Here is an 18,607-nt window from a genome sequence, read left to right as displayed (position 1 = left end):
CTCATTCCATCTATTCTTTTCAGCTAATTAGGTTAACTAAAACGCATTAGCATTTATATTATTCATGATAGAAAAAAATGTTTCGAAATGCGCAAGAAAATATTGTCCACGTCGAGGACTGATTCCTGTTTATGTCACTGACATCAATTAATTATTATTTAATCTATCCATAAGTGACATAATAAACGCCCAATTGAATTATATGTAACCACATCGTCTTTTGTGGTCAGCTATTAGGAACTGAAAGATGAATTGAGTATTGACAATTTCGAAAGAAAAATTACGATCTTTAATACACATTCTTTGGCCAAAAGTGGGGTAGCTAGCAACCACCTGAGGGGTAGCTAGCAACCACCTGAAGGTATTAATGGACGGAAGACTGTAGGCTCCGCATATCGATCGAACCCTACGGCATTTGCATGCTGGGATATTTGCACCCATGAACATTTGTGCACACTGACTTTCAGCGAAATAACGCAACTGTACTACATTTGCATTTATTTAATAAATATGTGTAGTAAGAAGAGCATGGCCTTCGATTAGGGACGTGTTCAGCTAACAAACTATGATAAACGGGAGAATAAAAGTACCAGAATTGACCTAGACATATGGAAATCAAAAGTGGTGTTGATCTTCGCGCACTCGACAGACCAGCATGGTTTAAATAAAGATTATGTTCCTGAATCCCCCCGTTCGTCTACGATTTATGCATCTCGTAAATAATCTCTAATAATTATCTATTTCTAATAATATATTTTAGTTATATAAATCGACAAAACCATATGGCACTCCCCGCCAATAACAGTATTTCACAGTGGCGGCGCGTGGTCATTTTGACAACCGGGGCAAGCTACTGCGGGACCAAGTCACCCCCATCTACGGGGACAGGATGAGCGCTGTAAGTTCTCCCATCATTTTATGAGTATAAAAACCATTCCATCGGTAACAACCAATCGGCAAAAGCGACAATTTTTTACGATAAGAAAGTGTCTTTAAAACCGGTCCAAGTCAAGGGATTAATAAATATAGACATAGTTTATTTTGAAACCTCTTTCAAAAGGAAAGGCAATATTTACCCAGATAAATACAATGACATATTAACAGAAACTTCGGGAAAGCAGACAAAACCTAAAATAAGGTTTAAAACGTTACTATGAAGAAAGGAAAGGTAATGCAAAGATAAGGACATGCGTCGCTCACTCATAGATATATATGCTGCTAGACTTCTACTGCCTAAACATATATGCAACACGCCGCGGTTTCTTGAAAGCAAAATGCTCAATAACGCGCTGATTAAAGTCATGCATCCCAGAAATAACGTCTCTGTGAATGGATACAACAGTCAAGGAATTTAATCTATCTTGCTTCATTGTGTTTCTGAGATACGTTTTAATACGCTTCAGCGTGCTGAATGTTTGCTCTGCGTCGGCGGAAGAAATAGGCGTCGTCAAAATGATGTCCAGAAATTTTGCAGACGCCGCAAAGGTAGTTACTAGAGTGTGATCTATGAGGAACCCATAGAGCGCGCAAGTTGATGTGATGTTCAAAAAAGTTTGATTGGTGTATATACATCGTAATTCATTTTCCAATTTACCCACGTTTATCATGGGGTAATAGGGGGTAGTGTACGGCGGTGGGTCTAAGATAGGAAGGTTGAGGTAGATAGGCAGTGGGCCTAGGATAGGAAGGTTGGAAGAGATGGGGTAGTAGGTCGAGGATAGGAAGGTTGGAAGAAATGGGGTAGTAGGTCGAGGATAGGAAGGTTGGAAGAGATGGGGTAGTAGGTCGAGGATAGGAAGGTTGGAAGAGATGGGGTAGTAGGTCGAGGATAGGAAGGTTGGAAGAAATGGGGTAGTAGGTCGAGGATAGGAAGGTTGGAAGAGATGGGGTAGTAGGTCGAGGATAGGAAGGTTGGAAGAGATGGGGTAGTAGGTCGAGGATAGGAAGGTTGGAAGAAATGGGGTAGTAGGTCGAGGATAGGAAGGTTGGAAGAGATGGGGTAGTAGGTCGAGGATAGGAAGGTTGGAAGAAATGGGGTAGTAGGTCGAGGATAGGAAGGTTGGAAGAGATGGGGTAGTAGGTCGAGGATAGGAAGGTTGGAAGAGATGGGGTAGTAGGTCGAGGATAGGAAGGTTGGAAGAAATGGGGTAGTAGGTCGAGGATAGGAAGGTTGGAAGAGATGGGGTAGTAGGTCGAGGATAGGAAGGTTGGAAGAGATGGGGTAGTAGGTCGAGGATAGGAAGGTTGGAAGAAATGGGGTAGTAGGTCGAGGATAGGAAGGTTGGAAGAGATGGGGTAGTAGGTCGAGGATAGGAAGGTTGTGTAGATAGGCAACGCGTCATAGATAGAGAGGTTGAGGGAGACATGGTTACAATTTCTGCAGACGCTTGGACACTTTTGTCAATCAGACAGATATTCAAGTAAGGTTGTAAACATTGTCTCGTTTTCGTATTTCCCCACGGAATCTTTACTTCAGTTGTAGTGATCATAAATAAGGTATAGGGAGACAAGATGCGGTCTTAGGGATAAAGACTGTTCACCCTAATATTCAAAGTTCGATTCCCATTAATTTCACGTGTTATGGAATGTGACTCCAATCTGGATTCCCTCAGGTGATAATAAGCACACGATGTTGATTGTCGAATTGTTGTATATTATTGAAAAGATGCACGATCCAAATTCCAAATACAGATAAAATTGTACACACTTAATTCTTAATGCAGTAAGATTACGGTCAGATCACAAGTCATATATCGAGTGAAACAAAACACAATATTATAGAGCATTCTCGGCAAACCGGAAACGATAGTGGTCGAAACGAGAAAGGCAATACATGGAGCGAATGCATTATCGCTGTTGCGAAACATAATGCGGCCTATTTTGTGAAATATTACATGCTATTAATATGAAAGGGTTAAATACATTATAATCCATAGTTACACAATGCACATTCGCTACACAATTCCCCCTCGACAGTAAAAAAATTAACTTGGTAACGCACCTTTGGGTGAGCATTGGCTTAAATCAGCTAGGGGAGAGTGAAGTTTTCGTGTCATGTGATTGAAGGTTAAAGTTGAAGTTAAGATCGCGATATTGATTGTCGAATTGTTGTATATTATTTAAAAAAAAGATGCACGATCCAAATTCCAAATACAGATAAAATTGTACACACTTAATTCTTAATGCAGTAAGATTACGGTCAGATCACAAGTCATATATCGAGTGAAACAAAACACAATATTATAGAGCATTCTCGGCAAACCGGAAACGATAGTGGTCGAAACGAGAAAGGCAATACATGGAGCGAATGCATTATCGCTGTTGCGAAACATAATGCGGCCTATTTTGTGGAATATTACATGCTATTAATATGAAAGGGTTAAATACATTATAATCCATAGTTACACAATGCACATTCGCTACAAAGGCTCGCAGACTATGAGATAGATAAGACTGGGATAAATTAGCTATCAGTATTTGTTACGAATAACTCTAACATAAATTTTGGTTTCAAACATGTAAACCAGTTTAAAAAAGCTAACATTCCACAACACTCTCAAAACAGGCGTAAAATTGTGTGCAAAAGTGAAGTATGAGGAGGAATTTTCTGGGGACAAAGATAGGGAAAACGTCTATATCTAATCATTATGATATTTTCCACGCTTATTTTGAAAAGGGTTTTCAAGTACCGGCAGGTTGAGCGCTTCAAAAACACCATTTTATTCAAAATTAATCAAACAGATGTTATAAAGTAATGACAACAGATTTTAGCGTCGTATATTCTGGCAATTCATTTTATTTATACTAGTATTTTGGAAATATTATCGAAACCCAAAAATAAATAAACAAGACAATATTCACAATCGCGCCTGAAAATCTGTCTGATTAAAATAAGTGTCTGGTCTGCTGGATAAGTTTCAAATGTTACATGGCGATGAACTTTATGAAAATATGTCATTTTTTAAGGAAAAACACAACTCGGGGAAAGCGTCCGTGGACTGTAAATATAATATATTTTCACGAATTAGTTACGTTATGGTTGTTACGATTTTTCCTGCTCATCACTGCATATATATACCACACTCAAAAATACAGTGACAAAAAATCAATATTTTTGCTTGTTATATTTGAATTTTTTGTCCGAGTAGATCCTTATTTACTAAGTTCCACCAGATCTTTATTTCACATATTTTTATTCACATTGAATATTGACGTATGTTCCAGGAATATTCTGATTTCTTTTCAGCATATCCGAAAGTGTTTTGAACGAAGGACGATTTGAAGGAATCCATTGCCAACAACTTTTCATAATTTCGTAACTGAAACAAGAATTTATCGTTAAATAATAGTAAGTGCCATATATAAAACTTGTGACGGGATAGGTGTCCACAGTCGTGTCCGGAAATTTCTTTGTAGGAAATTTCGCCACAAGAGCATTTTGCAGTAAAACACGTATTTGTGATAGCATGAAGAATCGCCGCAAGAGCATTTTGCTGTAAAACATGTATTTGTGATAGCATAAAAAATTGCCGCGGGAGCATTTTGCTGTAAAACAATTATTTGTGATAAAAACAGTTAAGTTGTTAGGGCAGGGCTGGGCAATTATTTTTGGTATCGGGCCACTTTGAATAATTATTCAAAATGCAGTGGCGGGCCGGACTAAGTAGAGTCAATTGCGTGTTTTTATTGTATTTTATTACACATTTAAATACGTACGATAAATCATGCCCCGTCGGTAGTTTTAGAATTGATCAAAAGGTAGGCTACATCGCGCCCACGAAGGCTATGCAATTAAGATGTTCGCCGTGGGCACCAGACAATTTTTAGTTTCCATTTTCACAAAAGCGTTTTTAATCTGTTGCGAGCCGTTTGATCATAACTTGTTTCTGTTCATTTTTTAGTATTTTATATTGCCTCTCCAAATCTAGATTTGGGTTGCTTGCAGATTCACTCCTTTATTTATCTTTAGCATCTCGTCGCCGATGATAACTCGTTTTTTTCAATGGTTGCACAGTTCCGTATACAAGACATGTATATGTTGAGGAAAATTTGTGACTTGAAGAGACTAATCGCCGACGTAAAGGTGTTTACGTTCTAAATAACACCTCGAGATGACGAAAACAATCGTCGTTTTAAAGGAAATTTAGTCGAATGTTATTATATAACGTCTAAATCTAGAAACTTGCTCACGGGCCGGATAAAACGTTGCCGCGGGCCGCAACTTGCCCAGGCCTGGGTTAGGGTATGCTCTTATATAATTAATATTTTTTAAATAAAAAAGTACTTCAAAAATCTAACTGTTTTATTGCAAATACTTGTTTTACAGCAAAATGCTCTTATGCCGATTTTTCAAGTGGTTGTATTATACCGCATGCTTGAACCTCGTTTGAAATTTTGGCAACTTTTCTGAATTGTTGTGGGTTGTCATTTATTTGTGTCGTGGTGGAGTTCAAACTGACTTTATGAAATGTTGGAACTTTAATAACTAAATGACATAACTGACCCCAAAAGCCCATCACAAACTGAGGAATACAGAGACTTACAACTCTTTACTGCAGCTCATAGGGCGACCCATCCTGTATCCTGTTTTAAGCCTCAAATACAAATCATCTGTCGAAGTAATATTCGGAAATGGAGAAGAACCGAGAGTGATTGCTTCATACATGACGATTCCGAAAGACCATCTGGTAGAAAATTAAATAGGCTGTTTTTTAATGGCAATTGAGCTCAGATCTCGTTAAGTATTCTCAAATCCCAAATGTTGGTATTGCAATACAGGCTCGTAGTCGCGGGCAATTCTACCTTTTAGTGATTTTCCTCATTTTGAATATAGATATTTGAATCTTGATTTGAACAATTTTTTTGGACAGGATTGAAATGTCTGGAAAACGGATTTGCTCGCATGAAATCGAAACGATCAAATATTCCGAATCGTGTTAATCTAGGTTAATATGCGTGAGTGATTCCCGGTATCCCTTGAAGTCACAGGCTGGGTCTTGTGTTGAGTCAATCACTGACGGTTAGTTTAGTTGATGAATGGTGACTTAGGTCTAGCCCGATTCGAGTTAATGAATTACTTGAGTGGCCACAAAAAATGCAAATGTTTGGAATGAATACAATGGAAATAACTAAACTTTGAGTGTATTAAGGTCTCTCACACGTCGCTTCGCCAAGTAATAGGTACTTTTCCACGTTCCATTCTTTCCGGACTCGTCCATTTGAAAGGAACATTTCTTTCCATCGCGTTTCTTATTTCTCCGTATCTATAAACATCGTTCGCCAAACCAAAGTCTGATATTTTGCAGACAAGATCCTGTTTTATTGTGAATGCATATTTTTAAGACAGAAAAATATATAAAAAATCCTAGTTTTGTGGCATATGTGGACGCGAGGGTAGTTAATATGTTGACATAGCAGCTAAAAATGTCGGATTCAATTACTGTGCTTGCCACACTCACCAAAATAAATTGGGAGGGCAATGCTGAAACAGAAAGATTCTAGATTTTTCATAATTGTACCTCACTACGTTATCATGGTACAGAGTGGAAGTATGAAACCGCCTCATAAAAAAATTCGAATAAAAACATCAATTAAATAAAGCTTTGTACGTTGGTATTGGTGTTTTATTTGTTCGGTATTGGACCTAAAATCGCACTATGTGTAAGCGGTCATTCATATGTGCGAAAGAGGCGATTATCGTGAATCTGCAGTTGACCACAAAACAATCGAGCAATTGCTATAGTTTTTCTATGAGAGTATCAATTTGATTCTGAAAACTTCCAAAATTGTTAGGAAGTTACTGAAAATCAAAAATATCATAACTGGCGCCATAAAACGCTACTTCAATACTTAAAATTAGAAAACCTGATATATCTACGTAGTTAGGAGCAGTGGTGGAATTCAGCCGGTTCGCACCGGTTCTATAGAACCGTCACACGGAATTTATGAGATCAGCGAACCGGTTAAAATTACTAGTACTGTCAATGTTCTGTTTGTAACAGAACCGGCTGAAAAACTATGACTTTTGTGATGAAACCGGCTGACAAAAAGGTTGAATCTCACCACTGGTGAGAAGGTGTAATTATTGCTAAAATCTAACGATGACTGGCTCCACTGAACTTTTATACGACAAACATATAACAAACCTTTCCAACAAGTACGTTCCTTGCAGCTAGGTCTCCATGTATTATTCTATTATGAGCTAGATGTTGCATTCCATCAGCAATTTGTTTACAAATTCTACAAATATCCGAATCGGTCAATAGATATGTGTCATCCCGTTTCCAGTTTTTATCCTGAATTAATGTTAAATAATCAAAGGTTAGAATTGTTACACATATGTGCATACATAGCATCCGCATTTTCGTTTAATTTAGCGAGTCTCAAAAAAGGGGTATCTCGCTTTTCTACACTTCTGCCAATTTTATCAACTTCATATTATTCTTACTCTAACCTTTTAGCCGAAGTATTATATCTATGCTAACCTAAAACCTAACATGAATCCCACCTCATATATGTGGCATGGGATTTTCATAAAAGTGTGTGGCATAATTTTTGAAGCCTCTGAAGGTGGGATATTTTGTAAATATTCTGAGTCTCTTGTTCGGTTAACTACTCAGGTCGACTGCGGGAATATTTAGCGAATTGATCGTTAAAAATACAATGACTTAAATAGTGGAGGATGTCATAACCCACAAGCAATTGGGTATAGTCCATGCTACTGTAAAAATACAAAGCAGCAGCTCTATTACAAAACTAGGCAAATAAACAGATGACCGGGAGTCGCAGACTTGAGCAGGTTGTATATGATATATACGAAATGTATACGAAAAATGGGAGCAACTGTATCATACCTCTCTTGCTTCCAAAAGGAAGTTGCGCAAATCACCGTACATTAAGTACTCAGTTATCAGCAAAATAGGAGAATCCGCAGTACAACACGCAATTACACTGACAATGTTTTTATGCTTCTCCGTAGACATAAGAAGATGCATTTCACTGAGAAACTCATCATCTGGTCTTCCGTCTGAATACACGATTAAAATGCTTCAAAATAGTAAACTAGCAGTTAAAAGTAATCAGTAAGTAGCAGTTAGAAGTAATCTTTGCTAAATGACTGCCATATCGACCATAGAAAAGTAATTGATCGTCGCTTTGGAATTGGATTGATAAAAAATGGTTATTAGATCACATTCAATCTCAAATTTTCAACGACAATTCCGAAACTATAATCTACAAAACAAATCGTGTTGGTTCAGTTGAATGTAATTACAGGATTCTCAAGAAAGTGAGATCACTTCCTCATTTAATATGCAAAAAAAATTCAAATATCACTGCTCAGATTTTTGCTTAGATGTTTCACCGACAATTCCTTGTTAGCCGTTCTGACGGCTCAAGGACTAACGGTTAAAGAGTTCGACAAATTAAGTTGGCATCGCATATTACACATCCGGGTTCAAATCCCAAGTCTCAACCTCATCCATGTGTAATAAATTATGTAGGCAGTGCCGAACCGGACAGATACCGGTTTTCCAAATAAATGATAATACCTTACATATCGTTAGATATCAGTGGCAGTTTGTACAGGGCTCTGCACTAAACGAAAGGCGTACAAAACAAATTAGGGAGCTCGATATACCCAAAACCCTATAAGAATAAATCTAATAATGACAAACCCGAAGGCGTTTTCACTGCAACATCGATGTGTTTCATGACGCCATCTTTGCTAGTTATTAGAATTCCTTTATTTACAACAGCAAATTTCCCTCTTCCTAAAACGTCTAGAAAAATATCGTCTTTATTTTATACCGTTGAAAAAAAATTAAAATATGTACAAAAATTTCAACTGTGAATAATATTAAAAAAAAAGCTAAAATTGAAACTTTAATAACATTGAATAAACTACAAGTGCAATAAACTGCTTGAAAAATTGACGTAAGAACTCTAGCAATCTCAAGTAGACATTCAAAGGAAATTTTGCGTATTGACAACATCGGAATTTTCGTGCACATTCGTCAGTATACGTCGTACACATATTACCGATTTATTTTGAAAATCAGATTAAATGGTTGTAAATATAACAAAAACAGTCAAATGCAGGTTGGCCATTTGAAACACTTTTGGTCCTTTATGGTAATTTAAGTAGTTTTACATGTATTCTCTTTTTAAAGGCGTCATTTCAGGTCTGGCCTTAGGTCACGGCTACCTATGTGACAACAGTGGTTTCCGTATTTCCATATCCCAAGCTCTAATGTATAGTTGTAAAATATTCTATACAATATAGTATTAAGAAACAATGCATGACTTCCCTAAAAGCATGACTCGTAAAATAAAGTCCAAATTAATCGTGGATTTTGTACTTTGTTAAAAGGTAATAAAACCTAAATACGGAATCATTAATTACAGGGTAATACTAATTACCTCCCAGAAATAAATCTTTACGATCCACTTCCCATTTTTCGAAAACAGTTGAAATATTTTTTACGGTACCAAGTTTCGCTCCCTCGTCATTCTCGTATGCTACGACAAATATTGAAGACCTTTTTCTCATTTCGTTGCTATAATAAATGAAATAAACATAGATTAAGTTTACAAGTAATATGAAAAAGTCTAGTCTGTGTGATTAAAGGTCTGCTGCACACTAACACAAATATACGTCTAGCACAAACGTTTTTTCAGATAAGCGTATTTCAGCTATTCTGGAAATCTGACCTCGATAACACAAAACGTTACTGAAATATATCAGCGTTAGTTAGGCAGCCAAACTTTCAAATCACATGGAATAGTCATATTTATTCTTGAAGCATCCTTGCATTTTAAGAATAGGGATCCACCTGCGCGAACTGATAGCACCAACTGATAGTATAATAAGAAGGTATGTTTTTTCGAAATGTGTGGCAACTGTTATGATTCTTATCTAAACCATAACTTAATCTGGTAAATAATGTCCGCGTAATTTCTTCGTGGCATAGTTGGATTGATTCTGCAAATAAAACCCCGAACAATTATGCCCCGTTGTTGTCATAATTTTCGAAGGTTAAAAATGCTGTAAATCTGAACCTTTGGCAACTCATAGTCCGATTGAATGAACTAAAGTCTTCTTTGTTAAATCTTTGCCTCGGTCCCAGTACCCGACATATGCTCAGCGACGATTTCTCTTAACATGGTGAAAAAAATTCTGGAATTGAACCGAGAATCATTTGGTACGACAGCTAGTAACGAATTATTAAAATTGGATGACTGTCGTAGCACTTCGTCTTCTGATCTCTACTTACCGTAGGTATTCACATCATACTACTAATACTACCAAATAAAGTTTATTACCGTTGTTTCCAGCGCCTGGCTCCGAAGCATATCACGATAACAATTATTAGAAATGCAATTGTTGGAAGAATGAAAATTTCGTTCCCGGTACATCCAGATCCTTTTAGTAATCCATCGCCAAATGACAATCTTAACAATACGAAGAGAATACATGACATCACTTACGTAATGATAACGTCATGGATAGGCGTAGTAGACGCCTAGAGTAGGTCTATAAACGATGCGAAATACTGCACCATGCGTTTGAATGAAACAACTAACCACGATGGAAAAAAACGGTGACCGTACATTTGAACCCATGTACATTTGAACCCATGCGTATATCCACGGGTTCAATCTATATGCGGGTGCTAAAACCCATGGGTTTAACTATCCGTAAAACAAAAAAAAATTCCATAGGTGCAATCGCATACAGGTGCAATTGTCATGGGTTCAAATGTACGTGGGTTCAAATGTAATGGAACCGAAAAAAACATATATAAACGAGATTGGGAATTTCGACAGCAAGGTGATTTCTCAACCGGGGGCTGTTGGGGTTGGGGTGGGGGAGTTGCTTTGTATTTACTGAAGTATTACTAATAGTATTTAGTTCTTTATTATTGCTATGGTATTGATTTTCGGCGCTTCAGAAGTGTGTGTACCAATATAGAGGTAACTAATTTTGTTCGCCTACTTCACATCAAGTTGTGTAAAGGGACTGAAGCATAAAGGACAGGGGGTATATTCACTTGGCTAACACAGGCACTCGTAATATAACTGAAATAAAAAATAGCTATAAAATTATGACCTAACCCAAACATGGTACACATACTACGGGAGTACCGATTTGTGCACACTTTATAAACGAACTAATATGTATAAAAGCGGGAGTGCGACTTGTGTGTAAGACTAGACAAGAGTCCAAACATTGAATGAATGGTGAGGAAAGAATGGACAGTTCCAATATAAGCGTAGAAAAGAATTTAACGGAATTTAAAGGTGATCGGAAGATCGTCGTTCGCAAACTGTATTGCGTTATTTCTCAGAAAATGTCAATTACTTTATGAATATTCAACACATTCATGTGGGATAAATAGGTATTACCCGATTTCTAAGTAAAGGAATTTTACTCCAGCGGTCATATAAGCAGAAAACGCTCAGGTCAAACAGTATTGAGCTCATGGGAAGCCGAAATGCGACCTGCGGTTAAATTGTGTGAGCACGGAATTCGTTTCCTCGTAGGCTGACACAAGGTTTACCATTGAATTTCGTGGTTTATATCTGATCTCCTCGTGCGTCGGATAAAATTCTTGGTTTTCCGTGTAATTCGATATATCATAAACAATTTCGTGATGAATTGTGTCAATTGGAAATAATTTACTTGCAGTTTCTCGTTTCTGTGCGCGCAAATGTATTCGTTTAAATTGATATTTGAGACCAATCATTTTATGCATTTAAAGCGACAATATTCACTAAGATTTGCATAATATTGCCCAAGCTGTGCTCAGATTATATTTGGTACAGATCAGTTTATGACCCATTTTTTGCTGAAATTTGGCGATGATGTGCAACGTACTATTATACTTTCTATCAAATTTGATTTTCCCATTTCTAAGTACTCTCAACTGACCTTGGACATGTGCATTCTAATGTTGAATTCGAGCATACAGCAGTTTTACTACATAAATGATTTTTGATTTTTCCACAATCAAGTCGACAACCAGAGCCATTCCAATATGTATTCACCCCGTTTCCAGCGTAAAGTTGATCACATTGGCATCTCGCTGCTACTTTACTTGTGGATTCGAAATCTATACATCTTGCATTCACATCACAGTATGATGGAATATCCGGCGGACTGCATGCGTCAATATCTGAAATATGAATTATTCTGATTGTCACATTATATAACAGGGTGGCCCAAAAGCAGAACCCATACTTCTTAATTAACAAAAATGAAGTGAATTCGTGTAAGATTTGCACTTCTGTTTGTGTATGATTGCTGTGCCCAAAAGTTCCCTTATTCATTCGATGCTTTGCACAAAAGTTCTGTTCTCACTAGAATAGGTTCCAAGTGACCGGGGTTCTGTCTATAGAACTGGGTCTCCCTGTACTATATTATCGTGTACTTTGTCCATAAATTTGAAAAGTTGAAATTATACAAAGTGATGATTTGCATTAATGCTGTTTCAATGTTTTAAGGCGTGTTTGATATATCCGGTACTGTTTAGAATTATTTTGATACAACAAGATATTTCCTTAATGGAATTTGTGTTTTCGATGAAGATTTCCAGTATACGTCTGTACTTTTAATGTTCTAAGTAGAACGAAAAGCATATTACTGGATTGTTTAAATAATATTAAACATTAGAGAAACATACAAACCTTTTAACACGATTTTATCGGATATAGAATAACCTTTCTTTTTTCCACACAGTGGGATGATTTCTACATAATACTTTGCATTAATTTCTAGATCTGTTTTCCATGTGAATTGTTTTTGATTGCGTAAAGTTTCCGTAACGAAAAACTATAACGTACAAGATATTTGCATTAGCGGGAATTAATTACAACAACACATCAATGCTCTTCGCAACGAAATATGCTATGGAATTAGATTAATTTAACCTATGGAATTATGAGAAGGCTCAAATTGTTTGGGTCTAGAACAGGTGCATAACTTCTCATACGCTTTTCACCTCTAATAAGAATCAGTACAATCATCCTCTAAGCCAGAGTTGCTCAACTGGCAGACCGGGGTCCAAATCGGGACCCTTCGATTATTCATTTCGGATCACATCTGCTTCTCGTATTGTAAGCATTATCATCGTTTTCTTCCAGTTAATACCAAGGAACGACATTGTGCATTGCTTTTGTATTTTGTTGAACGATGCATTTGAAGTTTTTTTTTTACATAATAGTATATATAAATATATATATTTTCTGGAATGACAGAACCCAATATATTTTTAAATTTTGTATACAGATCCTTGGTGAAAATAGTTGAGTAGCCCTGTCCCAGGCAACTAGTTAGTACATTTTGGGAAAACTTTAATCTTCTCGTATTGGCGATTTCTACCGAATTTATTAATTTCTGAGTTAAGTTGTGGGCATTGGATTTCCCAAATTTTTATTATCTTGCTATTTCAACATACCTAGGATCCAACGCCTTCGGATTAGCTGTTTTATTATTGAGTTTTTGGCAAAAGCAGTTTAGCCCGTAACTTTAAACTGTAAGCACTGATGATCGGCACACCATATTGTCTACACGAATTAGAGATTTTTGCAATTAAAGTAATATTTACAATAGTTGAAAATAATTGTACCATTTGGTGAGATTACCTTTTCAATTCCTTCTTGACCGTTCAATTTTATTCTGAAAGAAGTTACTTTTGAATTTTTTGCAATATCGAGTGGAAGATTCCAAGATACTTCTATCGGAGCTGAATTGTTTGCGAGATCGTATTTCGGTTTCATAACAAGACTTGATACTGGTCCAGAACAGTAATCGCCTAAATATATATAAAAGTGGATAGACTGTCATGAATGATCAATTGAAACCACCGTACTCGCTGAGTAACAAGATGTACTAATCCATAAAATAAAACAATACAATTATATTATCAGTAACTTTAGTATATATCTATGTTTTGATAATTTTTTATTCTATAAATGTTAATTTTAGTAATTTTCAAAATTCGTTCGTGAAGCAGCTTCAAACTTTTTGAAAATCATAAAATACGGAAGTTTAGAAAGACTAAGAATTATGTTGCATTTCATTTTTACAAATGAACTCTAAATTATATGACGCATAAATACAATCGTGTCGTGCTGATTTCTATTCGTCAAATACAAAGAATGCAGTGACCTCCAGAATCAAATTCCAAATGTTTGCACAGTTTTGAAGCTTCCAACTCGTTCATATTTTGTCTTTCAACAAGCTCATGCATGCAAAATCCGTATAAATCCATTCGAGTTTTTTCACTCAAAGTGTAATTTACATAAGTTCTGAGGACGATATCGTGCTTCTGGCCGAATTGCACATTGTTCCATTGCAGGAGACGAGTCTCCTATGCAAAAGAATATTGCGTGAGGCCAGAAAATATTGCTTCGTTTTTACTTCCCTTCGCCTAATGAATAGGCGCCTCGTCATGCTGACCACGCTTGGTTTTGTGCTTTTAAATTTTTGATGGCACTCAACTTTTAGCTGCGGCAAGACACACATCAAAGACGCAAGATTCTGTCTGACATTCCAACTTGAAGTTATTTTACCGTTTTATTTCGATTTGTATAAATGGTTTTATCGTCGTTACGTCGTTTTAAATTGAGGATTGAAATATACAAACTTAACAAGGATTTCACTCGTTTTAATCAAGGACCACATAACGTCCTTTCGATGAAACCCAGTCTCGTCACTCACTGGCGTCTTTGCGGACAACTTCGCACCTTATTTATACTCATTTAAAGGATAAATCTTTCCTCAAAATTAGTTCCTCAAAATTTCCTGTTACATGATAAAAGCCATGAGAAAGATTGTATTCAAAAAAGAGTGATTTCCAAATGAGAAATTACCTATATTGGAGCAAATCGTATAATGTTCTTTACAAAAGAGAATAAACAGAATGTCACAAATCTTTGACATACATTACCTTGTCTAAATATGCATAATTATTTATTGCGTTACAAAGATTATTTGTTGTGCAATTTAGACACTCGTAACGGTTTCCATTATGTCTACAGAGAATGTTTAACTTGTCGTCTGTGAGATTTGTCCTGTTATAAAATAGTAAGTCTTTGCAAATTTGTTCTTCTTCCCTGAATGAAAAAGACATGCTGTTTTTTTTACAGAAAAGTTATCTTTAGTTTTGATTCGTGGTATATTCCTATTTATGAAAAAATAGGATATTTGTTACAAAATAACTTTGTTGCGAATTCAAATGTTTTTAGAAAGTTATTGTAGAATTTGAGTTCCCCACTTAGAATCTGATTGAATTAAAAATGAAATTTACAAAAACTTAATTGCATTTCGGCATTGGTCGATCAATGAGGAGCAATATTCATACTTCGGTGATGGAAGGCTCAATTTGTGACAAAAAGTTTTCTAAAGCCTTGTGATATCTAACCATGAGTCATAATTAACATATTTTTACAGGTTCATTATGACGAATCAAAGAAAATAGTTAGGTTAATGCTTTTACTAAGGTCGTAGTTTGTACATCAGTATATTCGAGGGTATACTCAATTTTGTTCGAAGTTAGTCGTGATATAAATCTCCAAAATAATAATTGGTCTGTTAAATATCGGGAAGAATTCCAACATCAAAATGAACCAACTTTGTCAAAGCTTGCGTATTTCTTGTGTAAATTTCTGCTTTTTCACTACTTAGAGCACTGCCCGTATTAAATAGTATTCCATCGGATTCTGAACCTATACACAAACAAGAAAATTGAGTTGACATAATTCTGCCTCCGCTTTGCTTAAAATATTTAGGTAGGGACTAACCATGATTGCCGATAACATCCCACGTTATTACCAGAGAAACTTCGATTTTGTCTTCACTTGTTCTTGAAACATTGTAGAAATATTCGATGTTGGAGATTGTTTTAGTCTCTCCATAGTTTTCTGCAAACGTATTAGATAAATGAATTTCTAAGTTATATTGTATTGATGATTGCCGATTACTAATGATAAATTATATACGTAATGTGGATCCTTCCATAGGCCTGGTCAGGGGACCATGCTTGTATAACCACGACAGCGAAGTGAGCCTGTTGAGAGATTCGTCAATAACATATCGTTAGAAATTAGTGGCTGCTCTCACCTGGCCTTGTTCGGAGCGAAAAGCCCGAGTTAGCGTCATGTTGAGTCGCATTAATAGGTCCAACTTTAGCTACGTTCTCGGCGGCTGGTCCAAAAACGGCCCTGAGATTTCAGGCGACTCATTTTGCAATGGAAGCGAAGCGATAGACAGGCGTTAATTTTCAAGCGCACAGTGCTTGAAAAATCTCTACTATTAGTAAAAAAGTGGAGTATTATTGTACATTACCTGGGTGTTTTGGACAATTCCCTTCAAAGCCGACGACATATGCAGTATTGCAGCATATAAGCAGCAAAACGTCTAGAAAACAACGATAAATCACACTAAATCGAGTCATTTTTCAGAGTTACCTTCCTAAAATCATTAACACTAATACCGGTAAGTAATACTGCAAACCAAAATTCATCAGATCGTCTTAATAAATCAGTTGAACAACTCATTCCATCTATCCTTTTCAACTAATTAGGTTAACTAAAACGCCTTAGCATTTATATTATTCACGACAGAAAAACATGTTTTGAAATGCGCAAGAAAATATTGTCCACGTCGAGGACTGATTCCTGTCATGCCACTGACATCAGGTAATTATTATTTAATCTATCCATAAGTGATATAATGAATGCCCAATTGAATCGTATGTAACCACATCGTCTTTTGTGGTCAGCTATTAGGAACTGAAAGATGAATTGAGTATTGACAATTTCGAAAAAAAAAATAAGGATCTTTAATACACATTCTTTGGCCAAAAGTGGGGTAGCTAGCAACCACCTGTAAAGGTATGAATGGACGGACGACTGTAGGCTCCGCATATCGATCGAACCCAACGGCATTTGCATGCTGGGATATTTGTACCCATGAACATTTGCGCACATTGACTTTCAGCGAAATAACGCAACTGTACTACATTTGCATATATTCAATATATAGGTCTAGTATAAAGAGCATGGCCTTCGATTAGGGACGTGTTTAGCTAACAAACTATGATTAACGGGAGAATAAAATTACCAGAATTGACCTAGACATATGGAAATCAAAAGTGGTGTTGATCTTTGCGCACTCGACAGACCAGCATGGTTTAAATAAATATTATGTTCCTGAATCCCCCCGTTCGTCTACGATTTATGCATCTCGTAAATAATGTCTAATAATTATCTATCTCTAATAATATATTTTAGTTATATAAATCGACAAAACCATATGGCACTCCCCGCCAATAACAGTATTTCACAGTGGCGGCGCGTGGTCATTTTGACAACCGGGGCAAGCTACTGCGGGACCAAGTCACCCCCATCTACGGGGACAGGATGAGCGCTGTAAGTTCTCCCATCATTTTATGAGTATAAAAACCATTCCATCGGTAACAACCAATCGGCAAAAGCGACAATTTTTTACGATAAGAAAGTGTCTTTAAAACCGGTCCAAGTCAAGGGATTAATAAATATAGACATAGTTTATTTTGAAACCTCTTTCAAAAGGAAAGGCAATATTTACCCAGATAAATACAATGACATATTAACAGAAACTTCGGGAAAGCAGACAAAACCTAAAATAAGGTTTAAAACGTTACTATGAAGAAAGGAAAGGTAATGCAAAGATAAGGACATGCGTCGCTCACTCATAGATATATATGCTGCTAGACTTCTACTGCTTGAACATATATGCAACACGCCGCGGTTTCTTGGAAGCAAAATGCTCAATAACGCGCTGATTAAAGTCATGCATCCCAGAAATGACGTCTCTGTGAATGGATAAAACAGTCAAGGAATTTAATCTATCTTGCTTCATTGTGTTTCTGAGATACGTTTTAATACGCTTCAGCGTGCTGAATGTTTGCTCTGCGTCGGCGGGAGAAATAGGCGTCGTCAAAATGATGTCCAGAAATTTTGCAGACGCCGCAAAGGTAGTTACTAGAGTGTTATTTATGAGGAACCCATAGAGCGCGCAAGTTGATGTGATGTTCAAAAAAGTTTGATTGGTGTATATACATCGTAATTCATTTTCCAATTTACCCACGTTTATCATGGGGTAAAATTTGGAGACAGTAGCCAACAAATGGATGGGAAATTGACGTGCAAATTTTGAAAAATTTTTGGGGTTCATCAAAGAGAACGCGGCAAGGTGTTCAGTGCGCAGACGATCGCCTATTTGATTCACCAGAATGTCACAGCATTCCTTTGCAGACAAAATCAAACGCTGCGTTGTTTGCCCGCGCCGTAAAGAAGCACTCCATGTGTCGTCGTATTTTATTGTTTCCCGGATACGAGATACAGCATCGCAGAAGTCTGAAATACACGACTGCACAGACGCTCCATCCATTAGCCTTGACTGCAATGCGCCGTATAATACATCCACGTGATAGAATATTGTGGAGAAAAAAGCGAGAAAAAAATGAAAACTCACCATCTTCTAGCAGACGCTTTAGACCTGCCGCCTCCCTCACAGAGCGTTCGTCCCAAACCGGAGAGCTCTGAATGCCATTGAAACACT

The 18,607-nt window shown here is 36.8% G+C and overlaps 1 protein-coding gene across 1 annotated transcript; it reads right to left on the bottom strand.

The window, feature by feature from the left end:
* Positions 1-2,584: 2,584 nt before the first annotated feature.
* LOC120343370 (uncharacterized) lies at positions 2,585-16,582 on the bottom strand. Its single transcript, XM_078111217.1, has 16 exons — positions 16,349-16,582; positions 15,805-15,924; positions 15,636-15,729; positions 14,952-15,117; positions 14,171-14,372; positions 13,645-13,814; positions 12,688-12,832; positions 11,933-12,176; positions 10,324-10,452; positions 9,421-9,557; positions 8,676-8,780; positions 7,854-8,026; positions 7,146-7,295; positions 6,159-6,313; positions 5,544-5,684; positions 2,585-4,319 (listed from the first exon to the last, which is right to left on the bottom strand). Exons 1-16 carry the CDS (start codon positions 16,455-16,457, stop codon positions 4,193-4,195), a joined length of 2,367 nt encoding a protein of 788 aa, XP_077967343.1. The 5' UTR covers positions 16,458-16,582; the 3' UTR covers positions 2,585-4,192.
* Positions 16,583-18,607: the final 2,025 nt, after the last annotated feature.

Source organism: Styela clava, chromosome 3 (assembly GCF_964204865.1).
Source record: "Styela clava chromosome 3, kaStyClav1.hap1.2, whole genome shotgun sequence".
NCBI classification, from domain to species: domain Eukaryota; kingdom Metazoa; phylum Chordata; class Ascidiacea; order Stolidobranchia; family Styelidae; genus Styela; species Styela clava.
The sequence above is the reverse complement of the archived record's forward strand: the minus strand, read 5'-3'. Positions and strand labels throughout refer to the sequence as shown.